Genomic DNA, 22,440 nt, shown 5'->3' on the forward strand with positions numbered 1-22,440 from the left:
TAAATCACAGTTTGATCTATATATATATATATATATATATATATATATATATGTATATGTATATGTATATGTATATGTATATGTATATGTATATGTATATGTATATGTATATGTATATGTATATGTATATGTATATGTATATATATATATATTTATTCCAGTCCAACAAAAAAGCAAATGACTATCAGCCTCTGTTAGGCAAAAAATATTCCCTTATACATCTTTCTATTGTAAATATCTTTAAAGCATTCTCTTCTGGGCATTTGTCTATCAGTTTCAAGGATATCTGCTGGTTAGAAAGGTTTTCCCGCAATTTCAACATATATTTGACTCTTGGCAATCGTCTTTAATTGGTTTTTCTTGTCACTCTGGATTTACTTGTTGCTACAATATCTTCTGGTTGGATGACCACTGTGACCACTGTGGTGTCCATTATGTGAACAGTGAAAGAGATGCTGAGAGCTTGCAACCCCCAGATAATACCTCAGGTAGCCATGCTTTTACAACATTTTTTTTTAAAAATAAGAGAGTTGAAAATATGTACTTTTGTGCTATTTAGGTTCTGTCTTACATTTTCTAAAAGATCATTTTGAATTTCAAAATCAAAGGAAAGCTATTAAGCTGCAAAAAACAAAATCCAGTTTTAAACAAACTTAATGTCCAACAGTCTCTTTATATTCCACGTTATTTTGGTATATTCAGCACCCTGCATTTTTGTATTTTGTGATTAAATCAACTCATCATGGCAAACATTTTATGAGAATACTCATAAAATATTTTAAAATTCTAAATGTGGCCCTATATCAAAAACACAGGGAAACGTATACTGGGAGATGATAATACTTAGTTATACCTATTTCTACAAACATACATTGTTGGTGCTTCCCAAAGTTTCAAGTGATAGTTGCACAGTCTGCTCCATTTTTTTCAACCATTCTTCAAGTTCATTCACTGTAGCTTCCCACAGGTTGAGAAATCTGATATGTCTTCATTTCTTTATGATAATAATTGCTTTACCAAAGTTCACGAGAAACCCTGAAAAGCTTACTGAAGAACTTCCTGGAACTCACCATTGAAGCCTGACCAGGGGCTTCAGTAAAAAAAAGGCAGTTTCTTTCTGAGTCCCATCAACAACAAACTACTGTTGAAACTAAGTTCTTATGGTATCTCCGGAACCCTGCACAAGTGGATAGCCACATTCCTGTTAAACAGGCATAAAATAGTCAAAATAAGGAGGGCCCTATCAATTCAGGTACCAGTTAACAGTTGTGTCCCACCAAGGCAGCGGTTTAGGATCCATGCTCTTTCTGCTTTACATCAGAATCGTATTAAAAGCAGCTTCACCAATGTCATAAAATCATTTAACACCATTGACAATGCTGCTGCCATACAAAGCAACCTTGACAATGTGTCAGAATGGTCGTGCAATTGGCAATTCCTAATTTTAACTAATAAATGCTCTGTCGTACACATTAGCAATAAAAATAGGAACATCAAATACAAGTTGGGTGTAAACAATCTTGTAGAAGACCCTCACTCTGTCAAGGACCTAGGAGTACTCATCTCAAACAATTTAAGCCCCAGAGCTCACTGTAACAGCGTTGCCAAAAAGGCATTAAGAGTTGTTAACCTAATAACATTGTATTGCTAACTAGGGCATACAAAACCTTTGCCAGACCAATTCTTGAATAGCTCATCTGCCTTGAACCCACACTGTATATCAGACATTGACACGATTGAGCAGGTTCAGAGGTATTTCATGAGAAGAATACTCTACTCACAATAGAATTCCCTATGCCACCAGGCTTGAAATTTTGGGCTTGGTCAATCTGGAGCTGTGCCACCTGCGGTTCGATCAAAGCATAGTGCACAAAATTGTCAGCTACAATGTCTTGCTTGTCAATCACTTCTTCAGCTTCAACCACAATAATACATGGGCAAACAATTGATACAAGCTCAAGGTAAACAACTTCAAACTCAATTGCAGAAAATACGACTTCAGCAACAGAGTCGTCAATGCCTGGAATGCTCTATCTGACTTCATTGTTACAGCCTCAAACCCTCAAAGCTACAATCTCAAACTGTCTACCTCATTCTTAAGAAGTCTATAAAGCGGGCATGCATAAGTGCATCAGCATGCCTACTGCCCCAGTCTTACTGTCCCCATTTATCTGTATTTAGTTACATGGATTATGTTTATGTTCATACCGATACTTGTTATCTTGTACATGTTTGACAAATAAATATTTAAATAATAAATAAATAAATAAATAAAATGCTCATTTTTGGATATTCACAATGTTTTATTCCTGACGCTGAATAAAATGTCCTTCTCTTGCTAAATAATAATTATTACATACTGACAGTCAAATGATAGGCTCCAACAAAGTCCTCCAATCTGGTGGGAAAATATTCCAAGCTGATTGGCTGAGCCATTTGACAGCTCCCTATAAAAGGGATAGCTGTCAAATGGGCCAGAGCTGGATTTGTAAATAGTTGTTTAATAAAGAGCTGTTGTTTGTCACTGAAGCCTGAGTCTGTCTCATCCATTCACCCAATTTAACATTGGCAATGAAGGTGGGATTGGAGACAACTAGGCAGAAAGAGCTGACAATACAATCCAGCAGGAAAATCCAGTTGTAACGATCATGGGCATCAAGCGGTCATTTTGAGCAGCAATTTCAAAATTGACTTGACAAACAAAATGACAACACACGCCCCTCCTGCTCCATTTGACCCAGCTACTGAGCACTGGGATTCCTACATGATGCAGTTTGAGTGCTACATGGAGGCTAATTGATTGATTGATTTAATGTGTATGCCGCCCACTCTCAAGAGACTCAGGGCGGCTTACAATAAAAAAGGGGGAGGGAGGGACATACAAAAACAAGACAACATTAAAAAACACAACATTCACAACTGAGGGTGGGGCTGGACGATTCAACAGCCCCAGGCCTGCCGGAGCAGCCAGGTCTTGGTCACTTTGCGGAAGGCCGGAAGGGTAGTGAGGGTCCGGATCTCAATGGGGAGATCGTTCCAGAGGGCTGGGGCAGCAACAGAGAAGGCCCCCCCAGGAGTCGCCAGCCGATGACCTTCTCGGGCTCTTGAACAACCAGAAAAGAGTTATGTTCCTGAACTACTGTGGGCCAGAGGTCTTTGACACCACCAAAACTCTGTCTAAACTGACACCAGTCCAAACTGTCACCTGGTCGGCCTTGCAAAATATGCTCAAACAGCAGTATGCACCAAAGCCTTCAAAATTCATGAGGCGGCACAAATTTAATCTCCGTAACAAGAAAGAAGGGGAGTGCATCAATCAATATGTTGCCGCTCTCCATAAAGCTGCAGCGAATTGCAAATTTCATGACCTAGATGAGTTGCTGCTGGATCAGATAATTTGTGGGGTAAGAGACATTAACTTGCATAGGAGGCTATTGGCCAAAACAAACCTCACACTACAAATTGCTCTAGATGAGGCAAGAGCTACAGAATCCTCAACTAAATTCACTGAGACGCTACAGAAACACAGTAGTCCCAAAAGTACGTGCAGAGCTGTAGAAGTCCATTGTGAGAACATTGAATAAGAACTCTCATCTGACAGGTCTGCCACATGTGATTGGAAAAGAGAAAAATGTTCCATGATTTTGGAAGTCATTTCCCGCCTTGCACCAGCTTGGAGGATACCATCAGAGATCTGCCTGCCAGTTCAGGAACGCTATCTGTCAGTGTTGTGACTGCATAGGACATCTAGACCGAGTCTGCAGAAGGGACCAATGAGCTCTGTCAGGCAGCTGGGAGAACCAAGACCACCCAGATGAAAGTTTTGGAAGCCCTAGTGAAAGCAAGAGAAAGCACAACCTACCGACATGTTCCAGGCAAAAATCTGGCAAGCCAGAATTCCAAACTAATTGATATGGGGATTTTGGAGCTGGTCGACCATGCACACTGGGAAATCCCTATTGTGACTCCTGTCCAGCCTGACAGATCTGTCTGTCTGTCTTCTTGAATTGAATTGAATCTGCGTGAACTACAAGTGTACCCTAAATAAGGCTCTCCAACAGAGCGCTTACCTGGTGCCCATTGTACAGCATTTACTACATTGTCTTGGCCTGGGAAAAATATTTGCTAAATTGGATCTGGTGCAGGAATACCAGCAACTGTTGATATATGGTACCATGGTGGAAGCCTAAACCATTGTGACACATAGGGGTGCATTTAAATGCACCAGGCTTCAATTCGGCGTTAGCATTGCCCCTGGACTGTTCCAAAGCTTCATGGAACGGTTTTTGCAGGGGATACCAGGAGTCATCCCCTATTTTGATGACATCTTGATATCCACTGCAAATGGGGAGCAACTTTTCAATCATTTACGAATGGTTTTGGCCAGAATTAGAGAAAAGAGTCTCTGTTTGAAAAAAGAGAAATATCAAATTGCAGTTCCACAGATAGAATTCCTGGGGTATTTGAGTGACGGCTCCAGAATTCACCCAACAAACACAAAAATTAAAGCTATCCAGGATGCCCTCACACCTTGCAACCAGACTGAGCTGCAGACATTCCTCAGACTTCTCAATTTTTATAGCATCTTTTTGGGGCAGAAAGCAACAGTAGCTGAACCATTGCACTGGCTCCTCAGAAAAAACACCAAGTGGACAGGATCAGATCTGAAGCTGCTGTCAACAGACACATTCCTGATGTACTATAACCATACCCTGCAGCTAGTACTGACCCGCCCTTCAGTATTGGGGCAGTCCTCAGCCATCGCATGCCCAACGGGACTGAAGCCCCCATTGCATACTACTCAAGGAACCTATCTGCTGCTGAGCGAAACTACAGTCAATTGGACAGAGAAGCACTGGCTGCAGTGGCGGGGGTCAAGAGGTTTCATGAGTACGTGTATGGCCATGACTTTGAACTTATTATGGACCATAAACCACTCATGGGGCCCTTGGCTGTGGACTATCCCACACCTGCATCGCTCTTGTTGTGAATGACCCGCTGGACTGTCTTCCTTGTGGCCTACAGCTATCACTCATCCACTGGGCCTGTAAGACTCTGGGCCATGCTGATGCCCTCAGCAGGTGCCTGTTGCCTGAACAATTGGACGATCCAACCCTTGAAACACTGGTTTTGCTTATTGACTGCCTTGAGGCCAGCCTGGTGTCATCTAACGAGGTCACCTGCTACTCAGCGATGGACAAAACAATCTCACAAGTAATGAACTGGGTGTGAAGTGGGTGGTCCAAGCGACTGGTTGGGACTGTATTTAAACCATTTGTTGCAAAGCAAAATGAATTGTCTGTATTGTCTCCAGTGATTGTTCAAACCAAACTGTGAGTTGCAAAATTAGAAGCCTTGCATGTAAGGCATCCAGGAATTGTCTGAATGAAAACTTTGGCAAGGAGTTATATGTGGTGGCCTAACATGGATGGGGAGATCGCAGAGTGGATAGCAACCTGCACACCATGGCAGGAATCCAGAACAGTTCCCCCAGAGGCACTTGCATGTGAATGAGAAAGCCCAGGACAGCCTGGTCCAGGGTGCACATTGACTTTGCAGGCCCTATGCATGGACAAACTTTCCTCATAGTTGTGGATGCCTACTCGAAATGGTTAGAGGTAGTTCTCATGACCACCACCATGGCAGAGGCTGTCATCAAGGTGCCATGTAGACTTTTCTCCAGACATGGCCTGCCCAATGTTCTGGTCTCAGACAACGCACCCCAATTTATAGCCATCCAATTCAAGACCTGTTTAGCAGAGCAGGGAATCAGACATGCCCTGGTTGCCCCATTCCATCCAGCTAGTAATGGTCAGGTGGACAGAATGGTGTGATCTGCAAAGGAAGCCCTATCCAGGATGGGGCCTAGAGATCGGCAACCCGGGTAGACCAATTCCTCCTTATCCAATACATCACGCCAAATGCCACAACTGGCAGAAGCCCCTCTGAATTATTGATGGGTTGCCAACTAAGGTCTCCCTTAGACCGGCTACACCCAAACTATTCTGCCAGCCATCAGTTGATTTGACCAGTCAACTATGAGTAGGGGATCAAGTCTATGTCCACAACTACACTGGAGGAGCTCTCTGGGTTCCTGCCACAACAATAGAAATCACCGGCCCTCGCTCTTACTGCTTAGAGCTTAAGGACGGTAGAAGTTGGAGGTGGCACATTGATCAACTCCGAGGCTGACTCGGCCATTCCAATCTTAGGCAACCAGAGGTAACTCCTGCATGAGTTAGCCAAAGTCCTACCCAAAAGGAGCAATCATACACTCCTTTCACAGACTTCTCAATCCCGAAGGTGCCGGAATACTTATCTGAGGAAGTTGGGGGCCCGCGGCGAGTTCCGAGCAAATCAGCTCTAAGAACTCCAGCCACACCCCAGGGAAGTTTCCAGGAGCTTCCATCAGGCAAAGCTGGAGAGTCAGCAGGTCCATCCGAATTGACCAAAGTCCCAGTGCCAACTGAACTGCGCAGGTCAGAGGGTCTCTAAACGTCCCGCCTACGTACGTGACTATATCACTAGCCTGATCAGTCCAGCTAAGAGGGGTGTTACATATGGACAGCCAAATGGTAAGATCCACCAAGATCCTCCAATCCAGCGTTATTGTATGGTGTATGCTAAAACATTTTATGCAGTCTGCAAAATATGTTATGATCACAGTATCCTGGAATGAGAACTTTGAGGAACGTAATAAATGTTTCTGAATCTACATTTACAAAATCTATAGTCCTTAACCATAGCTGCTTAAGCAAAAAATAAAGTCTTATTCTGTGAGGTTCAAAAAACATTTTATTAATATTATACAGAAAGGTTCTGTTTGCTACCAAAGCAGAAAGGAATCTCAAACAAAATCTCCATTTCAGTGAAATTGTTTTTTTTTAATTTCCCTAAGAATTGAAAAAATAAAAAAGTTTTTTTAAAATTTAAAATGTTTTATATAAAGCCATATATAAATTCCCCTCACCCTACTCTCCTTATTTATTATACCAGGGAACATAAATATGAATCCTGACACTGTACAGCATAAGAGATTGCTTATTCAAATTGTAGCTCTTATTTTTTCCTTTAAACACCCACATAGCTTTATTTTAAAAATATCCAAGATGGATTTGTTCTGGCTTTTGCTTTAAAAAATAAGCTTTCCTCTTTGATAATAGCTTAAAATAACTTTAGAGCAACACATAACTATTACTTTATTATTTTTTTAAATAAATTATTCTGAAGTATTTTAAATATCTCCCTAACTTTTAAATAAAATATTTCTCCTGAATCATTTAAAAAAAAATTATGAAGGTCAGCTTCTCAACATAAATCAAATGCATGTGTTATTTTTATTCTTTGGGGTATTTCTAAATTCCAACCTGAAGTAACTCTTGTTTGATGCTAGAATAAGCAGAGACTAAGACAGCAAAGAAACTTTGGTGTTATTCCCCGTCATCGCGTTGTCAGATTTTGCTTTTGACCAAAGCAAAAATCAGGATTCCTACAGTGCACTCCTCATAGTTATATGAAAACAAATTCCACTGATATCAGTGGGCTCAAATTCAAACAAATATGTAGCCTTACTCCATAGTATACCTGGAATTACCTAAGATGACTGGCACTTTTTTCTCTCTCTTCATGACCTCTCCATTCCTTCACACAAAATTTTGTCAACCTAGTTTTCTATATTTGGCCTGGAGCAGAGAATCCGTGTCTTTGATGTCCCAATTCTATGTATAATTAGCACTTCCACAATATAACTTTATCAATTGAGTGAAGAGCTCAGATGTGGTTAAGTATATTCAAATATGTTCAATTTTACTTTGGTGTCATATTTACACAATTGTGCTAAGGTTTATGCTTTGGTTGAATTTAACATAGCTTGCCATACAAACTCAGCTATAGTAATTTGTTAACTTTGATGGATTATTTACCATTTTTGTATGAACCCATGATAGTTAATTGGGCAAAGCATGGTTGCACTGTGTATTTGTACCTTGTGTGACCCCATACAGGCAGTCCTTGATTTACTATTCTTTCGTTTAGTGAAAACAGTTACAATGGCACTGAAAAAGGGGATTTATGATTGTTTTTCACACAATCATTGCAGCATCCCTACGTGATCAAAATTTGGATGTTCTCCTATGGGATCATTTTTTGCAACCTTCTGTCAAGAAAAGTCAATGGGGAAGCCACATTCACCTTACAACTGTGTTAGTTGTTACTAACTTAATAAGTGCAGTACTTCACTTAACAACTGTGACAAGAAAGGTCTTAAAACTGTCACTTCACTATAGAAATTTTGGGCCCAGTTGTGATAAGTGAAGGTCTATCTGCACTGTAATATCCTAGGGTCTGGTTTAGCATATTGAATGCAGCCAGGAATTGTGATGAATTGTGATTTAATAGTAAGTAAATCAGACTACTAGAGTTTATTTTTTAAAATTGCCCCCCCCCTCAAAAAAAAACCCTTGGTTTATCAGTATGTGCTGAGAATTACTATAAAGATTAGATGGGTTTTTTTTTGTTCCCTCGTGTATTAGAATTCTACCTTTATTTTTATTGTGTGAAGTATCTGCCTCAAACACTCAAGACAAGACTATTAACTGGGGGCTAGTATAGAACTGAGATCACTTTTTTCTTTTCCATCACCAGATGAAAAACCAGTACAAAAGTTTAATTTTACAATTTTTTTTCTTTTTTAATCTGCAATAAATCCCAGAGTGCATTCAGTATAAATCCAAAATAAACATTGGTCAGTATTGTTTTTTTCTGGGTTCCCTCACCCTTTTTTTTCTGTGCTAGCCAGTAGCACTACTGTAAATTAACACTATATACTGACCAGTTTTTGTGTAACACCTATGAAGTGAATTTAATCCTAAAGTGATTACAAAATCTATCACATTAATAGTTGTTGTCATCTACCTCTCCCTAGAGCATTGCTACAATTTCCAGTGGGACAGTATTTGCAAGGTGGTGTATAAAATGGGGGGGGGGGGGAGTTGGTTATATTACATTGTTCCCATTCCCAACTGCATGGGTAGCTAACAGCTCAAGCCTATTCCTATTATAGGCATGAATAATTGATTGGTATTTGCAACCATACCAATCTTTCATAAGACACATGAAGTTGATACTCCTCTGTTTGAGGTGGTCATCAATCAAAAAAACAAAGCAAAAACAAAATAACTAAAAGGGAATAAAACATTTTTTCTCCTTTGCATGCAGCTTTTTGCTTGTCTCTAACCATGCTGAGAACCACCCAGCTGATGGTGGAAACTGGGAACAATTAGACCAGAGACAAATCATCCAGGAAGTGGGTAACAAGAGTTCTTGATGGAACTGATTTGCCTGAAGTACAACACGGGCTGCAAATATTTTCTCTCCCTTTCACATTTCTTTACCCCCTCTCCCCCCCACACCCAATGGTCTCCCCTAATGTCTTAGCCCTCCTGCAGTTCAGTTGTTTCTGAGATGAGATGGAATGTGTACCTGTCCCGTGAAAGATATCAAAGGGTTTTAACTTGTTGCCTTCTGTTTTTTTTCTCTCCCTCTCTGGCTCCCTCTCCCTCATTCCTTTTTTCCTGCTCCACTGGTTTCATTGAGGAGGGAAAGGAGGTTAATAAACCGCTCCAGGATTGGGAGGAGGCCCTGGAGATGGATGATGCATAGAGCCAGAAGTGGGCGGAGGTCCCTGTTGTTGTATGTGAGGCCCATTCAGATTCTGATGATGGAACCAAGAATTCTGATCTTCCAGGTAGCTTGGGGGAGAGGTATAAGAGAGTGGCTGGGGGATTTGGCTCCTGGTGGCTGGGTTATTATGAGTATTACTGTCCCAGAGGGTGGGAGATGGTGGAGAATTGCAAGCCATGGAGTCACTGTTATTTGGGCTGTGTTCCAAGGGGACCTCTCCATTTTTGTACAATTTCTTAAATTTAGACCTCCGGTTCTGGAACCATATTTTGACCTGCAAGAAAGAAAGAACATTATTTAATTTGTAGAATAGGCTGCATCTATTCTATTCTAAGCCAGTCCTGTCCCCACCAAAGATAAAGCTCTACATTTCCTCCATCAACCCAAGGAAAAGTATTACTTGTCCAGTTCAAAAAGAGTTCTGTGGGCTCAGTGGATTTCATGAAACAGGGAAAAGACTCAAATCCTGGCAATTTCAGATATGTTTGGAAAGATTGGATAGATAGTTCGAAGATCTTATATGGATTCACAAATTGCACTAAGCCATGAGCTACAATTATGCCTGACTGTAAAGACCATGCTATGCAACACTTTTATTGTGTTTAGTTTTGACTTAGCATAAACAGTGAATCTAATTACTATTCATCAATCTAACTCTAAATTGCAGAAAGTTTGTGAGAGTATATCACAGAGGTAATAGCCATCTCTGCTCTAAACTCTTTCTAGGAATGTGTAGAAGAAAATAAGCATACCCCACATTCCTTTTGAAAAGTAGGACTACAAATACAAGCCAATTTCTAAAATGATCTACCAACCAATGTGTGTTAATAGAAGCAGGGAACTGTGGCTCATTGCAAAAAAAAAAAAAAAAAGTCAGGTGACAAAAGCTTGCTCAAAAGGTTTTACAAGTCTTTCAAGGATGCTAAACATTGGGATTGGGATGACTGCCATGATGAAACTTTGGGCAGGGCTGGAATAGTGGCCTAGCTGGCTGGAAATCTTCCCAATACCATTGTAGAGTTGTGTGACTCCATCTACATCCCACTCTAGAGAAAGAGTATAAGTAAAACAAAAGGAAGTGGGTGGTGGGTAGGAAGAAAGGATAAAGGATCAACGACAGTGGAGACAGAAACTCTTCCTAATCAAAACAAGGAAGCAGGGGGAGTTTGGAACAAAGTCTGCTTTGTTTAATTGAGAAACATCCTTTTTTTTTTTGCTTCTGGGGCAGGGGAAATCTCTCTGCAGTTGGTAATCAATGAAAGAGCTATGGTGGCACAGTGCTTAGAATGCAGTATTGCAGGCTAATTCTGCTGACTACCTGTAGTTTGTCTCTCACTGGCTCAAGGTTGATTCAGCCTTCCAACCTTCCAAGGTGGGTGGAATGGGGACCCAGACTGTTGGGGGCAATATGCTGGCTCCGTGAAACTGCTTAGAGAAGGTTGTCAAGCACTGTGAAGCAATATATAAGTCTAAGTGCTATTGCTATTGCTTTAGAATTGGCAAGTTTTTATTCTGAGCAGTCAGTTAAAATGCAGCTACATTGACTGGCTGATAATTCTTTAACCTGCGAGTGCGATGGGATAGGATTGCGAACTCATAAGAACAGACCAGGTGATTTAAACTGAAATAATCCAAACTCTTTACAAATTGTTGATTACAGAGGAACAATCACCAGTTTCATACTTTTTATATAGCTGGACTTCAACTTTCAAAACCCCAAATAAAAGAGAAAAGGGCATTTATGGACTTTTTTTTAGTTCTAGTAAAATCTGCATCAAATCTACTTCTGCTCATGGTGGAAAAATACAATGTGTTAGAATATTTTTATAGTAAAGTAACTGTATTTAATAGATGATTCTTCCATTAGTATCCCATTCAGAAACTATGCTGAATGTACGCAAGCATACATGTATGTGAGATGACAAAAAAAAAACCTAAGGGAAAATGTGGAAGGACAACTGATAGACTCAGAGATATCATTCAAATCTACAAGAAAGAGCTCCCCCTCATGTCCAAAGAAAACTTCATTCTTGGTATTTCTTTCATTTTCTAAAATCTGACCATAAGAAAAGTTCCTACCAAACTAGGATGGAAATGATGAGACTGCCATAGTATATATTGATATATTTTAATTAAGACACACCAGAAACTAGAAACCCGTGCATCTTGGTGATACCTGCAGAAAAACACCACTGACAGTATAAAATTTGGCCAGTGAACTACATATTAATTCGCAATTCATGCTTTTTTGCTCTGTAGGTCTAGGTTATGATCTGAAATATACATATTCATGAGACTTTTGTTTTTGTTGGGAAAAAGCCAATCTATTGGGCAAGGATCAATTCACTGTCAAATATTTCTGATTCCCAACAATTTAACAATAGATGTAATAAAAGGTCTATCATAATTTTATTATAGAGGTGAATGTTTAAAGTAACTAAAAATTGGAGGTGGGTGGGGTGGAAAATATATGAAAAGAGAGCAAACTTTGGAAAGTTCTGACCTCAGCAGATTCTCATATTCATAATTATTTAATTATGAGTATTTGTTGCTAGCAAAAAGATCCGACCGGTGAAGTTTGAGGAGTTCTATTAAAATAAATCCTTCCGTGCCTTTCCAAAAGTCAGCTGGACTTTCTTGGTTTATCCTCTTCTCATCCAGAACTGAAGAAGCTTCTTGGATGAGAAGCAAACCATTTTCAAGGAATGAACCCAAAAAGTCCAGATGCCTTTTGGAAAAGTATCTTTGAGGCAACCATGTGCTAGATGAGTGAGAATCTCTATAGATATTAAAATGAATATTCCACAAGTCTAAAGTTGACTCTTTTTTAAAAAAACAACTCCAAGTTCATCCAACCACTAGAAAAGCTTATGACACCAAAGTGAGGGACTATATCTCATTTGTTATAGATGGCTGTAAGTATATTCCAATACTTCTGGAGGAGGTTGGGTTATGAAATTCACACTAGACAATGTATTTAGGCAAATAGTAGATATTGTACATTTAATGCAACATTGTGCAAGATGATTCAAGCAAACTAAGAGTGGAAAAAAATGCAATTTCTCTCTGGTGGTCACCCGGGGAGGGGAGGAAATTCTTGCTTTGACAATCACATGGCTACCTCATACTCAACATGAACAAAACCCGTCCCGTATGGGAAAAACTTCAGATGATTCAGACAAATGAGCAATGCATCAGGCCATCTCCTATCCCACCTCCTGAAAAAAAAGTCTAAAGAAAAAAACTTGGGTCAGTGACCAGGGTGACCCTAGGGGAAAATTCCTTTCTGACTGTCATGGGGCAGTCTGTGTTTGTAGGAACAAAAACTCATCTGTACACCCCGAGAGCATTTTGTTGGGTGCAATTTTCGATGTGTCAGGTTGCCACCACTATGCTATGCTCTTGACCTATCAGAATCCGGAAGCATGCCAACTTGCTCCCTTAATTTAGATCAAAGCAATTAAGCAGCCTTCTTGTCCTCGGGGTGCTTGGCTGGCTCCACATTCCAGTCCAGCTTCTTTACCAGCCCCTCATGACCTGCTTAAGGAGGGAAGGCTTGTGGGAGAGGATGACACACAAGACAGCTTCATGTCTGAATGTGGGAGCTGAAACAGAGGAAGCTAACTTGGTTGGGTGTGTGCGTATATGTATCACCAATCACACATGATGTTTTGGAATATCGCGTTGAGCATTGTGAATGAGCATTTGGCAAAAGGCCAGAATATTTTAGTAGGAGTCCAAAGGGTGTCGCTTTCCTAACATTCATTAAGGTACCATCTCCACAGAATTAAAGCCAGGTTTGCCTAAAATCTAAGCTTATGATAAATGATACCTTTCTACTTTGGGAACCATCCCACTTTGTCCTTTTTTTCTGAATTATAATTGAGAAAAGAAAAAGTCATCCTCATGGCAAAAGTATGTTGTGGCCTTTGAAACAATCTTCTGCAAATGCCAGCCATTGCCAAATTAAACTGCAAATTAAAGAACTAAGGAAAAAATATTTTTATATTTCTGGAAACTGATGCAGGAGAGTGAATTCCTTCAGTTTATATAAGGGTCATTCAGGAGGCGTTGTTTTTTTCTTTTTTGTGGGCATACCTACCAGATTATCAATACTGTATATTAAAATAATACCATGAGCATTTCTTATGTCGTTCTATAATTCCAACCAATCCTGATGTTGACCATGGTGGCTAGTACTACTGAAAGTCAAATGAGTAGTACAAAAACCTTGATTTCTGATCTAAAAGGAACTTTCCATCATTTAAAATCCTCCGTGAGCTGCACTGGCTACCTGTTGGTCCCCAGGTGCACTTCAAGGTCTTACTCACCACCTATAAAGCGCTCCATGGTAGTGGATCTGGCTATTTGAGAGACCGCCTTCTGCCAATTACCTCCCTGCGTCCCATCAGATCGCATAGAGTTGGCCTCCTCCGTATTCCATCCGCCAGTCAGTGCCGACTGGCGACTACTCGGAGGAGAGCCTTCTCTGTTGCGGCTCCGACACTATGGAACAATCTCCCCGTGGAGATTCGTACCCTCACCACCGTCCAGGCCTTCCGTACAGCCCTCAAGAACTGGCTAACCCGTCAGGCCTGGGGATAATCTTATTTCGCCCCTCCCGAATGCTGAGTGAATGTTGAGTTTTATTGTCTAATTTACTTTGTGCACATTTCTTTTTTTGTATTGTCCTACACTCCCCTTCCTTTTTTGATTGTAAGCCGCCCTGAGTCCCCTCAGGGAAAAGGGCGGCCTATAAATAAACTACAAACTAAACTAAACTAAACTAAACTAAAATGAAACATTAAATCTTATCTCCCAATCCTCTATTTAAATTTGTGTTCTTCAACTTGGCAACTTTTAAGATGTGCAGACTTTGCTGTTTGGGGGATTCCACTTGGCTGGACATCATATTGGCTGGGGAATTCTGGGAGTTGAAGTCCACACATCTGAAGGTTGCCAAGATTGAGAAACACTGGTTCAGCAGGAGAGTGCTTTAGGCATTTATAAAAGGATGGAAATGTATTTTGGGTACACACCCCGAAAGCGGAGTTGCAATCTTAAAGTTTGAAAAACACTGATTTAAAGGAAGGCTATGGTCCTCTTCATAAGGCTCACTGAACATAGTGAATGAGATCAAGATCAAATCATGTTTAGAGTAGATCCATTACAATAAATGGAACTCAAATAAGTTGTGATTAACTTAAGTCCCATTCCTTTCAAAAGGTCTGTTATCCATGACTATGTCCAGATCCAGCTAGCGATTATAACAACCCAATAATGCAGTGCAAAGTACATTTTTATCTAAAGTAATTTCAAGCCAACATATCCAGCACTCAGAAAGGGCCAGAGATCTAATATTTTATTTTGAGGATCTTTGCTAGATATAGCTATGGAACTAAATATAAATGCACCTATTACTCATATGGATTTCTTTTTATAGAAATGTGTTAAATATTTAAAACCTAAGATGACCATCTACTTCAAGTTATTTGAGAACAATCTGAAAAAAATATTTAATGGAACAAAAGGCATTCTTGTTATAGGTGATACTTTTCATATAATTTTATAAATTGTAAGACTGAAGAATCTAGTGAGAATAGGCTTAGATTTCGTTTTAAAAAAATATTTCAATTGTATTACAACTTTTACATTATTATTGAATGACATTCTGATTAAAAGTTAAGCCCTGACAAACAAAAAGTATATTTTACCCTGATTTCATCCCTACCTAAGAAGTTACTTTTTGGCAATCCAGCCTTGTGTATTATTTTTCTTTTTCTTTCATGTAGACTTATCTAGGCTGCATTAATCTGAATGACTATTAGATGGCAGTAAGGTTTCTTGTATCACTTCGCTTCACTCTCATAGTTGCCTGAATCTTTGCAGGCAAGATATGGTATGTCTAGCCTCATATGTATTCATTCGTTTATTAAAGGCAATTTTCAGAGCCATTTAATTTTAGCCTTGTACCAAACTCCTAAATTTGCAGTCCTGTTTCACTCTGGGACCACACAACCTCACCTATAGCATCTAGGGCTACAGATGAAAATATAAGGGTTTGTTTGGGGGTAATGCATGCCTGTTGTTCCTTCTGTTCTTCGCCTTTTCTTTTGGCTTCATTTTGAATTAGTTGACTGAACATTAGGATAAATGAAAGGAGACATTTGGATAAAAGGATAGTAGCCTAACGTTGGACCCAAAAACCTTCCCAAATAATCTAGGTTGTGTCTGGCCTGCCTTAAATATTTGATGGAATGTCTAAATCTTTGTTTCCCATTGCTATTTTTAGGTAAACCATTAATTTTCTCTGGATTACAAATTGACTATATAGCAGAGACAAGTAGCTTGGGTTTTTACAACATGTCAAGCTAAAATAAAATTGGCAATGTAATTGTGTAAACTTAATCAGTATAAACCATTTATAGTTCAGCGTATGCTTCAATAAACTAATGGGAACAGTGAAAGATGCATCTTGCTTTATTATCCCACTGGATGTTGCAAGAAGGTATTTATGTATTTTAAAAACACTTATAATTATAGTGAAAACTTGGGTGCCTACTGGCTACGTTTATGCAGTGTGCTTCAGTATTCAATTAATCCATTTTCTGAATTCTCACAATACACTAGCATATAAATTAGCCAAATGAATACACAGTTAAGTCACCAATTAAAACTTTTTTTGTTAAAAAAAAAACAAAAAAAAACAAAACCTCCACCCTTGGGTTAAAGCCAGTCACTGTTTAGCATGTGGGAAACTTTCCCCTGAGGTCTTGCTTTGGAAAAATTAGATAGTTTCCTTTCCATTACTTTGTTGATTAAAAAAAAATGCTATTACCGATTCTGTCTACATTCCCCAAATAGAGATATCATTAAAAGTAAGAATTACTTATTTTTAGATTTATTCCTGGGCAATAAATTACAAAACGAAGTTAGTATTTATTTCTGATACATGCTTTTATGTATTTGAAAACTAGTATATCTATTTTGTCTGTAGTGCTGTTTTACCTGAGTCCGGCTATTTTTTCCTAAGGAAAAGAGGAGCACCGAATGTTACTTTAAAAAGACAGCATTCGCTTCTATATTTAGCTGTTCTCAAAGAAAACGAAGGAGCTTAGAAATATTTTCAGTCTGACCGATCCTTATCCATGCTTGTTTGGAAATACAACCTACTGACTTTGAGTAGCTAGGCTCTAAGGTAAATGTACTAAGACTGCAGACTTATGTATCCATTCATGATTTCCCAGAACTCTTCTGCATCTTAATGCTCCCAAGTAATTTTGCAAGATTGTAACTTTACTGAGGCAATAAAAAAAAAGTTGAAACACCATTCAGATCAGTAAATTTAATACAGCGGTGCAATAGCTCCACGGCTTCTATTTTTACAAAAAAAATGGGCATTGTCTGTACCAGTGAGACCTGCTAGAGAAACTGGGAACTGAAGTCCAGAGGATCCGGAGAGATCCTGAGCAAGACACTCCTGAACAAGAATCAAGAGAGCTCCAATTTCAGCTTAAACTGCACTTTGGTGATTTGTTGCTTCCCAGGCATAGAAGTGGCAAAGAAACTGTGTCTTCTCACCATTAACAGCTAAGCAAAAAGAGGGAAATTCGGGCAAGTGGAGCTTGCACAGAAATAAGAACTTCCGAAAATTCCCTCTTCAGCACAGCTCTGAAAAGTGAACTCATCTTCTTTTGCATCTTAACTGTCTTTCGACTGTAGTTCCTGCTTTGCAAAATGTGAGTTTGAAATCCCTTTTCAAGGTGCAAAAGACTTGTGTGTGTGTGTTTTTAAAGAAACATCTATCCCACAGTAAATGGAAACATAGTACATGGAATATTGTTCCTTCTGTTCAAATGGCAACTAGCAACCCTTAGACTTACCAGGGCCCACATTAACCAGTTCGCCTGCTGATGTTCATCTAAAGACTAACAATGGGTTCCTTTTTCCACTCAAGCCAACTTCCTTCTCACAGCCATCAATCCTCTTGGCCTAAGCTCAGTTAGCTTCAGGAGGAAAAAAGGGGGAACCTGCCAAAACACAAACTGTAGGTTGCCTTGCCCCACCCACATGTTTCCTGCAGCAATGCTCCTCCGCCTCTCTGGCTAGTCAGCATACCATTCTGGATCTTTGGGTCGCAGCCAGATACAAGTAGGCTACAGGACTAAAAGGACAGAGAGAAAAAAATAACTTCACTCCTTCCCATCTTTGTTCTGTCCCAGCTTGCTTACTGTGGTTCTATTATTACATTTTGTATCTATGGCAGCTCAGGCTTTCTCTAATTATAATTATTGTCATTATAAAAGGCATCGTGTTTGCCTTCCATATGACAACAGAGGAACTCACCACCTCATTTCTGCGATCCTCTTCATCCTAAGTCAATACTGTGTTATCGTAGAATCCACACATTTTAGCTTCTCAGCATGCAGAAAGTTATCTACTTTAAATGGTTAAAAGTGCTGAAAAATATCAGGCTTTGTTTTTAAACCCACATGTACCCACAGATAAAGTGGCATATTTAAAGAAATGAGAAGACAAATGTGGAAAAATCATTTACAAAATGCAGTGAAAAGAGAAGAATGGACAGATTGGAGGAACTTTAATAACTACACGTTGGTAAACTGATTTGAATTCAACCAGTCTGTAAACCCCAAATGATTATGAAATAAATGGGAAAAAATGAGTGAAGATTAGATAGAGCATCTGAAATTAATTGTTACCCTTGGGTTTTTTTTTAAATTTAACTTGATCTTTTCCTTTTTCAAAAAGGAACACTTCAAAAAGTGTTTTTCAAAAAACACTGGATTTTTCCTAATTTTCAAGGTCTAAAGCACTGCATTTTGTAGCCCTGAATTTTTTTGGGGGGAGTTTCAAGAATGTACATTTCTTTACACTCACGTTCCCAAAACAAAGATGAAAGGCTAAGCACACTTTTTCTGTCTTGTGATTAGCCTCCCTTCCTGTTTCTAAAGTTTTACCTGAGTCTGGGTCAGTCCAAGTTGTGCAGCCAACTCTGCCCTCTCTGGCAAAGCCAGGTACTGCGCCTTTTGGAATCTTCTCTGCAAAGCAGCCAGCTGGTAACTGGAGTAAATGGTGCGAGGCTTTCGGATCTTTTTCGGTTTTCCGTTGACCATCCGCACTTCAGGTTCAGGTTCTTCCTTCACTGAAACTGCAAAAGTGAGACAAAAGAAATACGGTGGGAGAAAGGATCCAAAGAGCAGAAGGAACTGTTTCGGTGTCGCTCAAAAAGAAAATACTGCTGGCTTCTAAACCTTTGCATTGATAAAAACAACTTTATCTGTTCCAGCTGCAAAATCCATGCTTTGTTCCAGCAGAGAAAATACTAATTCTCAGCCACTGAATTGCTGTACATGACAATGAAGGACAATTTGATTTGTGTGATAAAAAGAACAGCCCCTTGAAGAAAAGCAATTTACCATAATTTCCTATAATTGTAAACCTTTGCTCTTTTCAAGGAGACATCAATTGCTTCTATTAATTGCTATTAAGTAATTCTGTTAATTGCTTGTCCTTCCAATAATTTCAAGGACCTGCTGTCTACCTCCCCATTATCTGGTTCTACTCAGCACGTACTGAATACAAGCAAGATGCTGAAAGACACAGCCTTTAACATCTGCTTCTACCTTATCACTTCCACCTCCCCATTCCTACCTAACAAGGATAATTTTCTCTTCTAAGGAGAGTCAGACTAAGGATGAAAGACTGTCTTAAAGGGCTGTGCAAAGGATTCTGCAGGAGACGTGCTGAACAAATATGTTATTACTAAGCCTCCCTCCTCTCAGTGTAATTTACCCATATGTAGCTCTTATCAAAGGGCAGCTGTGCGTAGTTTGTATGAAGCTAGTTTGAATCAATCACCGGTATAAGTCAGACCTTATACTAAAGTTCAGAGGCTTTCTACTATCCAATTTACTGAACAATTAGGACAAGGTGGAATTCCATTAAAAAAAGACTTTTGAAAATTGATTAAACTTTTAATTCCCCTTCCTTCTTTTGCTCAATATCTCTCCCCTCCCCACCCTTTATTATTTTTCCTCCAATTCTTTATATCTTTTAGGCTCTCCTTTCTCTCTTCCTTACCCCCCCCCCTTGGTGAATATTTGTTCCCTTGGTGATTTTTTAAAAGGACCAAGTCAGAGTTCAACAGGGGTACATTGCAGGATACAGTGCTGTCTTAAACTTTCTATCTCAGAAATGGACTTCTCTATTCTTCTGTTTTGACCCAGCTCCTGTTTTTAAACAAACCAATTTATTTTCTATCTCGCTAGATGTATTTGATGTATTTTTCCCCTCCTTGGCAGGAAGCATTGTCTGGTTACATCGGGACAGTTGGAACCACACAACCCCATATTCCCTTCCTGAAATATTTGTGGGGAATGAGGGCGTAAGTTAGAGGCCTCAGACGGTTATAGCCAAAATTTACATGCCAGCTCTTTTTAAAGACAGAATTCATCATTTTCATCTTTACACCATTATTTTTACAGTTGTTTATTTTGTCTTTCACTTTTCCAACTTTTAAGTTACTACTTTCCCTGTTTTTTAATTCATAAAAATAAACAGATGCCCTTACACACATCAAATTGTGGGTGTTGGTATCAAGATTTTAACCAGCAAAATAACGAGTTTTGCACACATCACAGGTTTCTGTGTGGGAGAGAAACAAGCTACTAAAAAATAGCACATTTGGCAAAATACCGGTTTAGAAAAATGTGTGTGTGGGGGGGTGTTAAAGGAGAAGGGGAAACTAGCCTCTTTTTTTGCCTCAGGGAAAAAAGTTTCAGGCTCAGCATTATTTTTTCTTTAAGAAAAAACATTCACCCCCCCCCCCTTCCTTAAACAAATGATGGAATTTAAGATATTGTTGCATCAGTAGCATTTGCACTTTGCAAATTAAAAAGTAAGCCATGAACATACAAAATTGTAAAAAAAAATGTGCAGACCTTTTCTTACTCAGGAACACAGAAAAAATAGTTAAAGGGAAAGGAGGGGGGGAAGGCTGTTTGAGTCTTTCTGATGCTCAATTTGGAAGGAAGCAAATCACACCTCTTAATTGGGCAAGAAAAAAAAGGAGGAAAATTGATTTCAGCTTTGCCTTAATTGCCTTCTACAGTGAATGGTGGGTTGCACGTGTGTTTTAAATGAAGCACAAAAACTCTGAAGGAAGACCTGGTGAAGGAAAAACGGAATCCCATCCAAGAGTTTAATCAGTTAGTACCAGAAAAAGTTTGGATGTCTTGTATGTAACAACACAAACGGACACCATTCATTTCTTTCCACTAGGACAATATTTTCTGGCAAGGCAATATCCCTCTCATACACACTCATTCACATATTCATACCCTCATTGTTTCAAATATCCCCAATAGAGTTGGGGAAACACTCCAAGAGATTCCAAGCCATTTAATCTCCCTGAAACCCAAAACAGGGACAGTCATCCATTCAAACTCACAAACTCTGGACTTCCGATTTAAAAACGTCCTTACCTGTTTCTTGGCTCGGTAGCTGCTGGTCCCGGAAAGATCCATATTGCCGATATGAAGTGCTGTAAGGATAGTCAGATTTGGGGGAGAATGTCCCCGTCGCCCCCATCCCATTGAAGTTAAATTGGGGGTGGTATGCATAAGGATTCATAGGCTGAGCATAAGCCTGGCTGGGGTAATATTCATGTTGATTCTGCGGGGTACTGTAGTATCCCAAGTCCGTGATAGACGATTCAGGAAGCGTCGGGGAGTCTTTCGTGCCTGCATGGCAACTGGAAAGGTCAGTCAAAATGCTGCTAATCTTCTTATCAAAAGGTCCACTCATGATGAGAAGAGCTCGCCAATGGAAGGTCCAGCGCTTGATCCAGAAAGGCAAAAACTAACTGGAGCAAACCCTTCCCACCTTCACCTCCTGTTGAGAAGTCTATTACTCAGTCATGGTTCCAGGAATGGTTGCAGTTGCTTCTTCTACTGCCGCCGCCGCCGCTTCTGCTGCTGCTCTTGCTACTGCCGTCCTCTAGAGAAAATGTGTAAGAAATTCAACCGAGCCAGCTTGCTTAAACCCTCTAATTAAGGAGCAGAGTAGGGTGGATACTACATTCCGATTGGCTCCAGAAATATTGCCTTAAAGGCAAAACATGCTCTTTTCCTCCCTCCGTCTCTTTCTATTTCTCTATACTTTTTTTTTAAGAGAATGGAATAGAAAATAAATACGCTCCTACTACTACTATCTCCCCCCAAGCCCCTCTTTTTCTTTCTTTTCCTGAGAACTTGGAACTCCTTGAGAGAACCAGGTGCCAGAAATAGGGGGTTCTCTTCATCTCTCCTCCTTATTTGGAGGAAAGAATTTAGCAGGATGGCAGGGGGAAGTATATATTGAAACGGGGAAAGAAATGGGAAAATTCGCCCGTGGGTGTGCTGAGAAGCATATTTTGTTCATCTACATCAAGGTGCATTTCAGATTTAGGAACTGACAAATATTTTTTATTTGTGGGTGGGCTACTTCCAGAAGACTGTGTGTTCCAGCTAGGGTTTCTAAAATAAATCACACACACACACACACACACACACACACACACACACACACACACACACGTTAAAATGGGTGATCTTTTGCATCTCCTTAACACTTGATTATGCAATTATTCGTTTGGGAAGTACCATCTAAATCTTTATTAGCCCCCACCCCAACAAAACCAAATAGATTTTTTTAAAAGTTAAAATTATCTTTCACTACATTCGGTTAAGAGCATTGGAA

General features: G+C 39.6%; 1 protein-coding gene across 1 annotated transcript; it reads right to left on the minus strand.

Annotated features, from left to right (window-relative positions):
- Positions 1-9,607: 9,607 nt before the first annotated feature.
- Positions 9,608-21,507, minus strand: DLX3 (distal-less homeobox 3). Its single transcript, XM_032238170.1, has 3 exons — positions 21,186-21,507; positions 18,660-18,850; positions 9,608-9,955 (listed from the first exon to the last, which is right to left on the minus strand). Exons 1-3 carry the CDS (start codon positions 21,505-21,507, stop codon positions 9,608-9,610), a joined length of 861 nt encoding a protein of 286 aa, XP_032094061.1.
- Between the last annotated feature and the right edge of the window lie 933 nt (positions 21,508-22,440).

The sequence above is a fragment of the Thamnophis elegans genome, chromosome Z (genome assembly GCF_009769535.1).
Source record: "Thamnophis elegans isolate rThaEle1 chromosome Z, rThaEle1.pri, whole genome shotgun sequence".
In the NCBI taxonomy this organism is placed as follows: domain Eukaryota; kingdom Metazoa; phylum Chordata; class Lepidosauria; order Squamata; family Colubridae; genus Thamnophis; species Thamnophis elegans.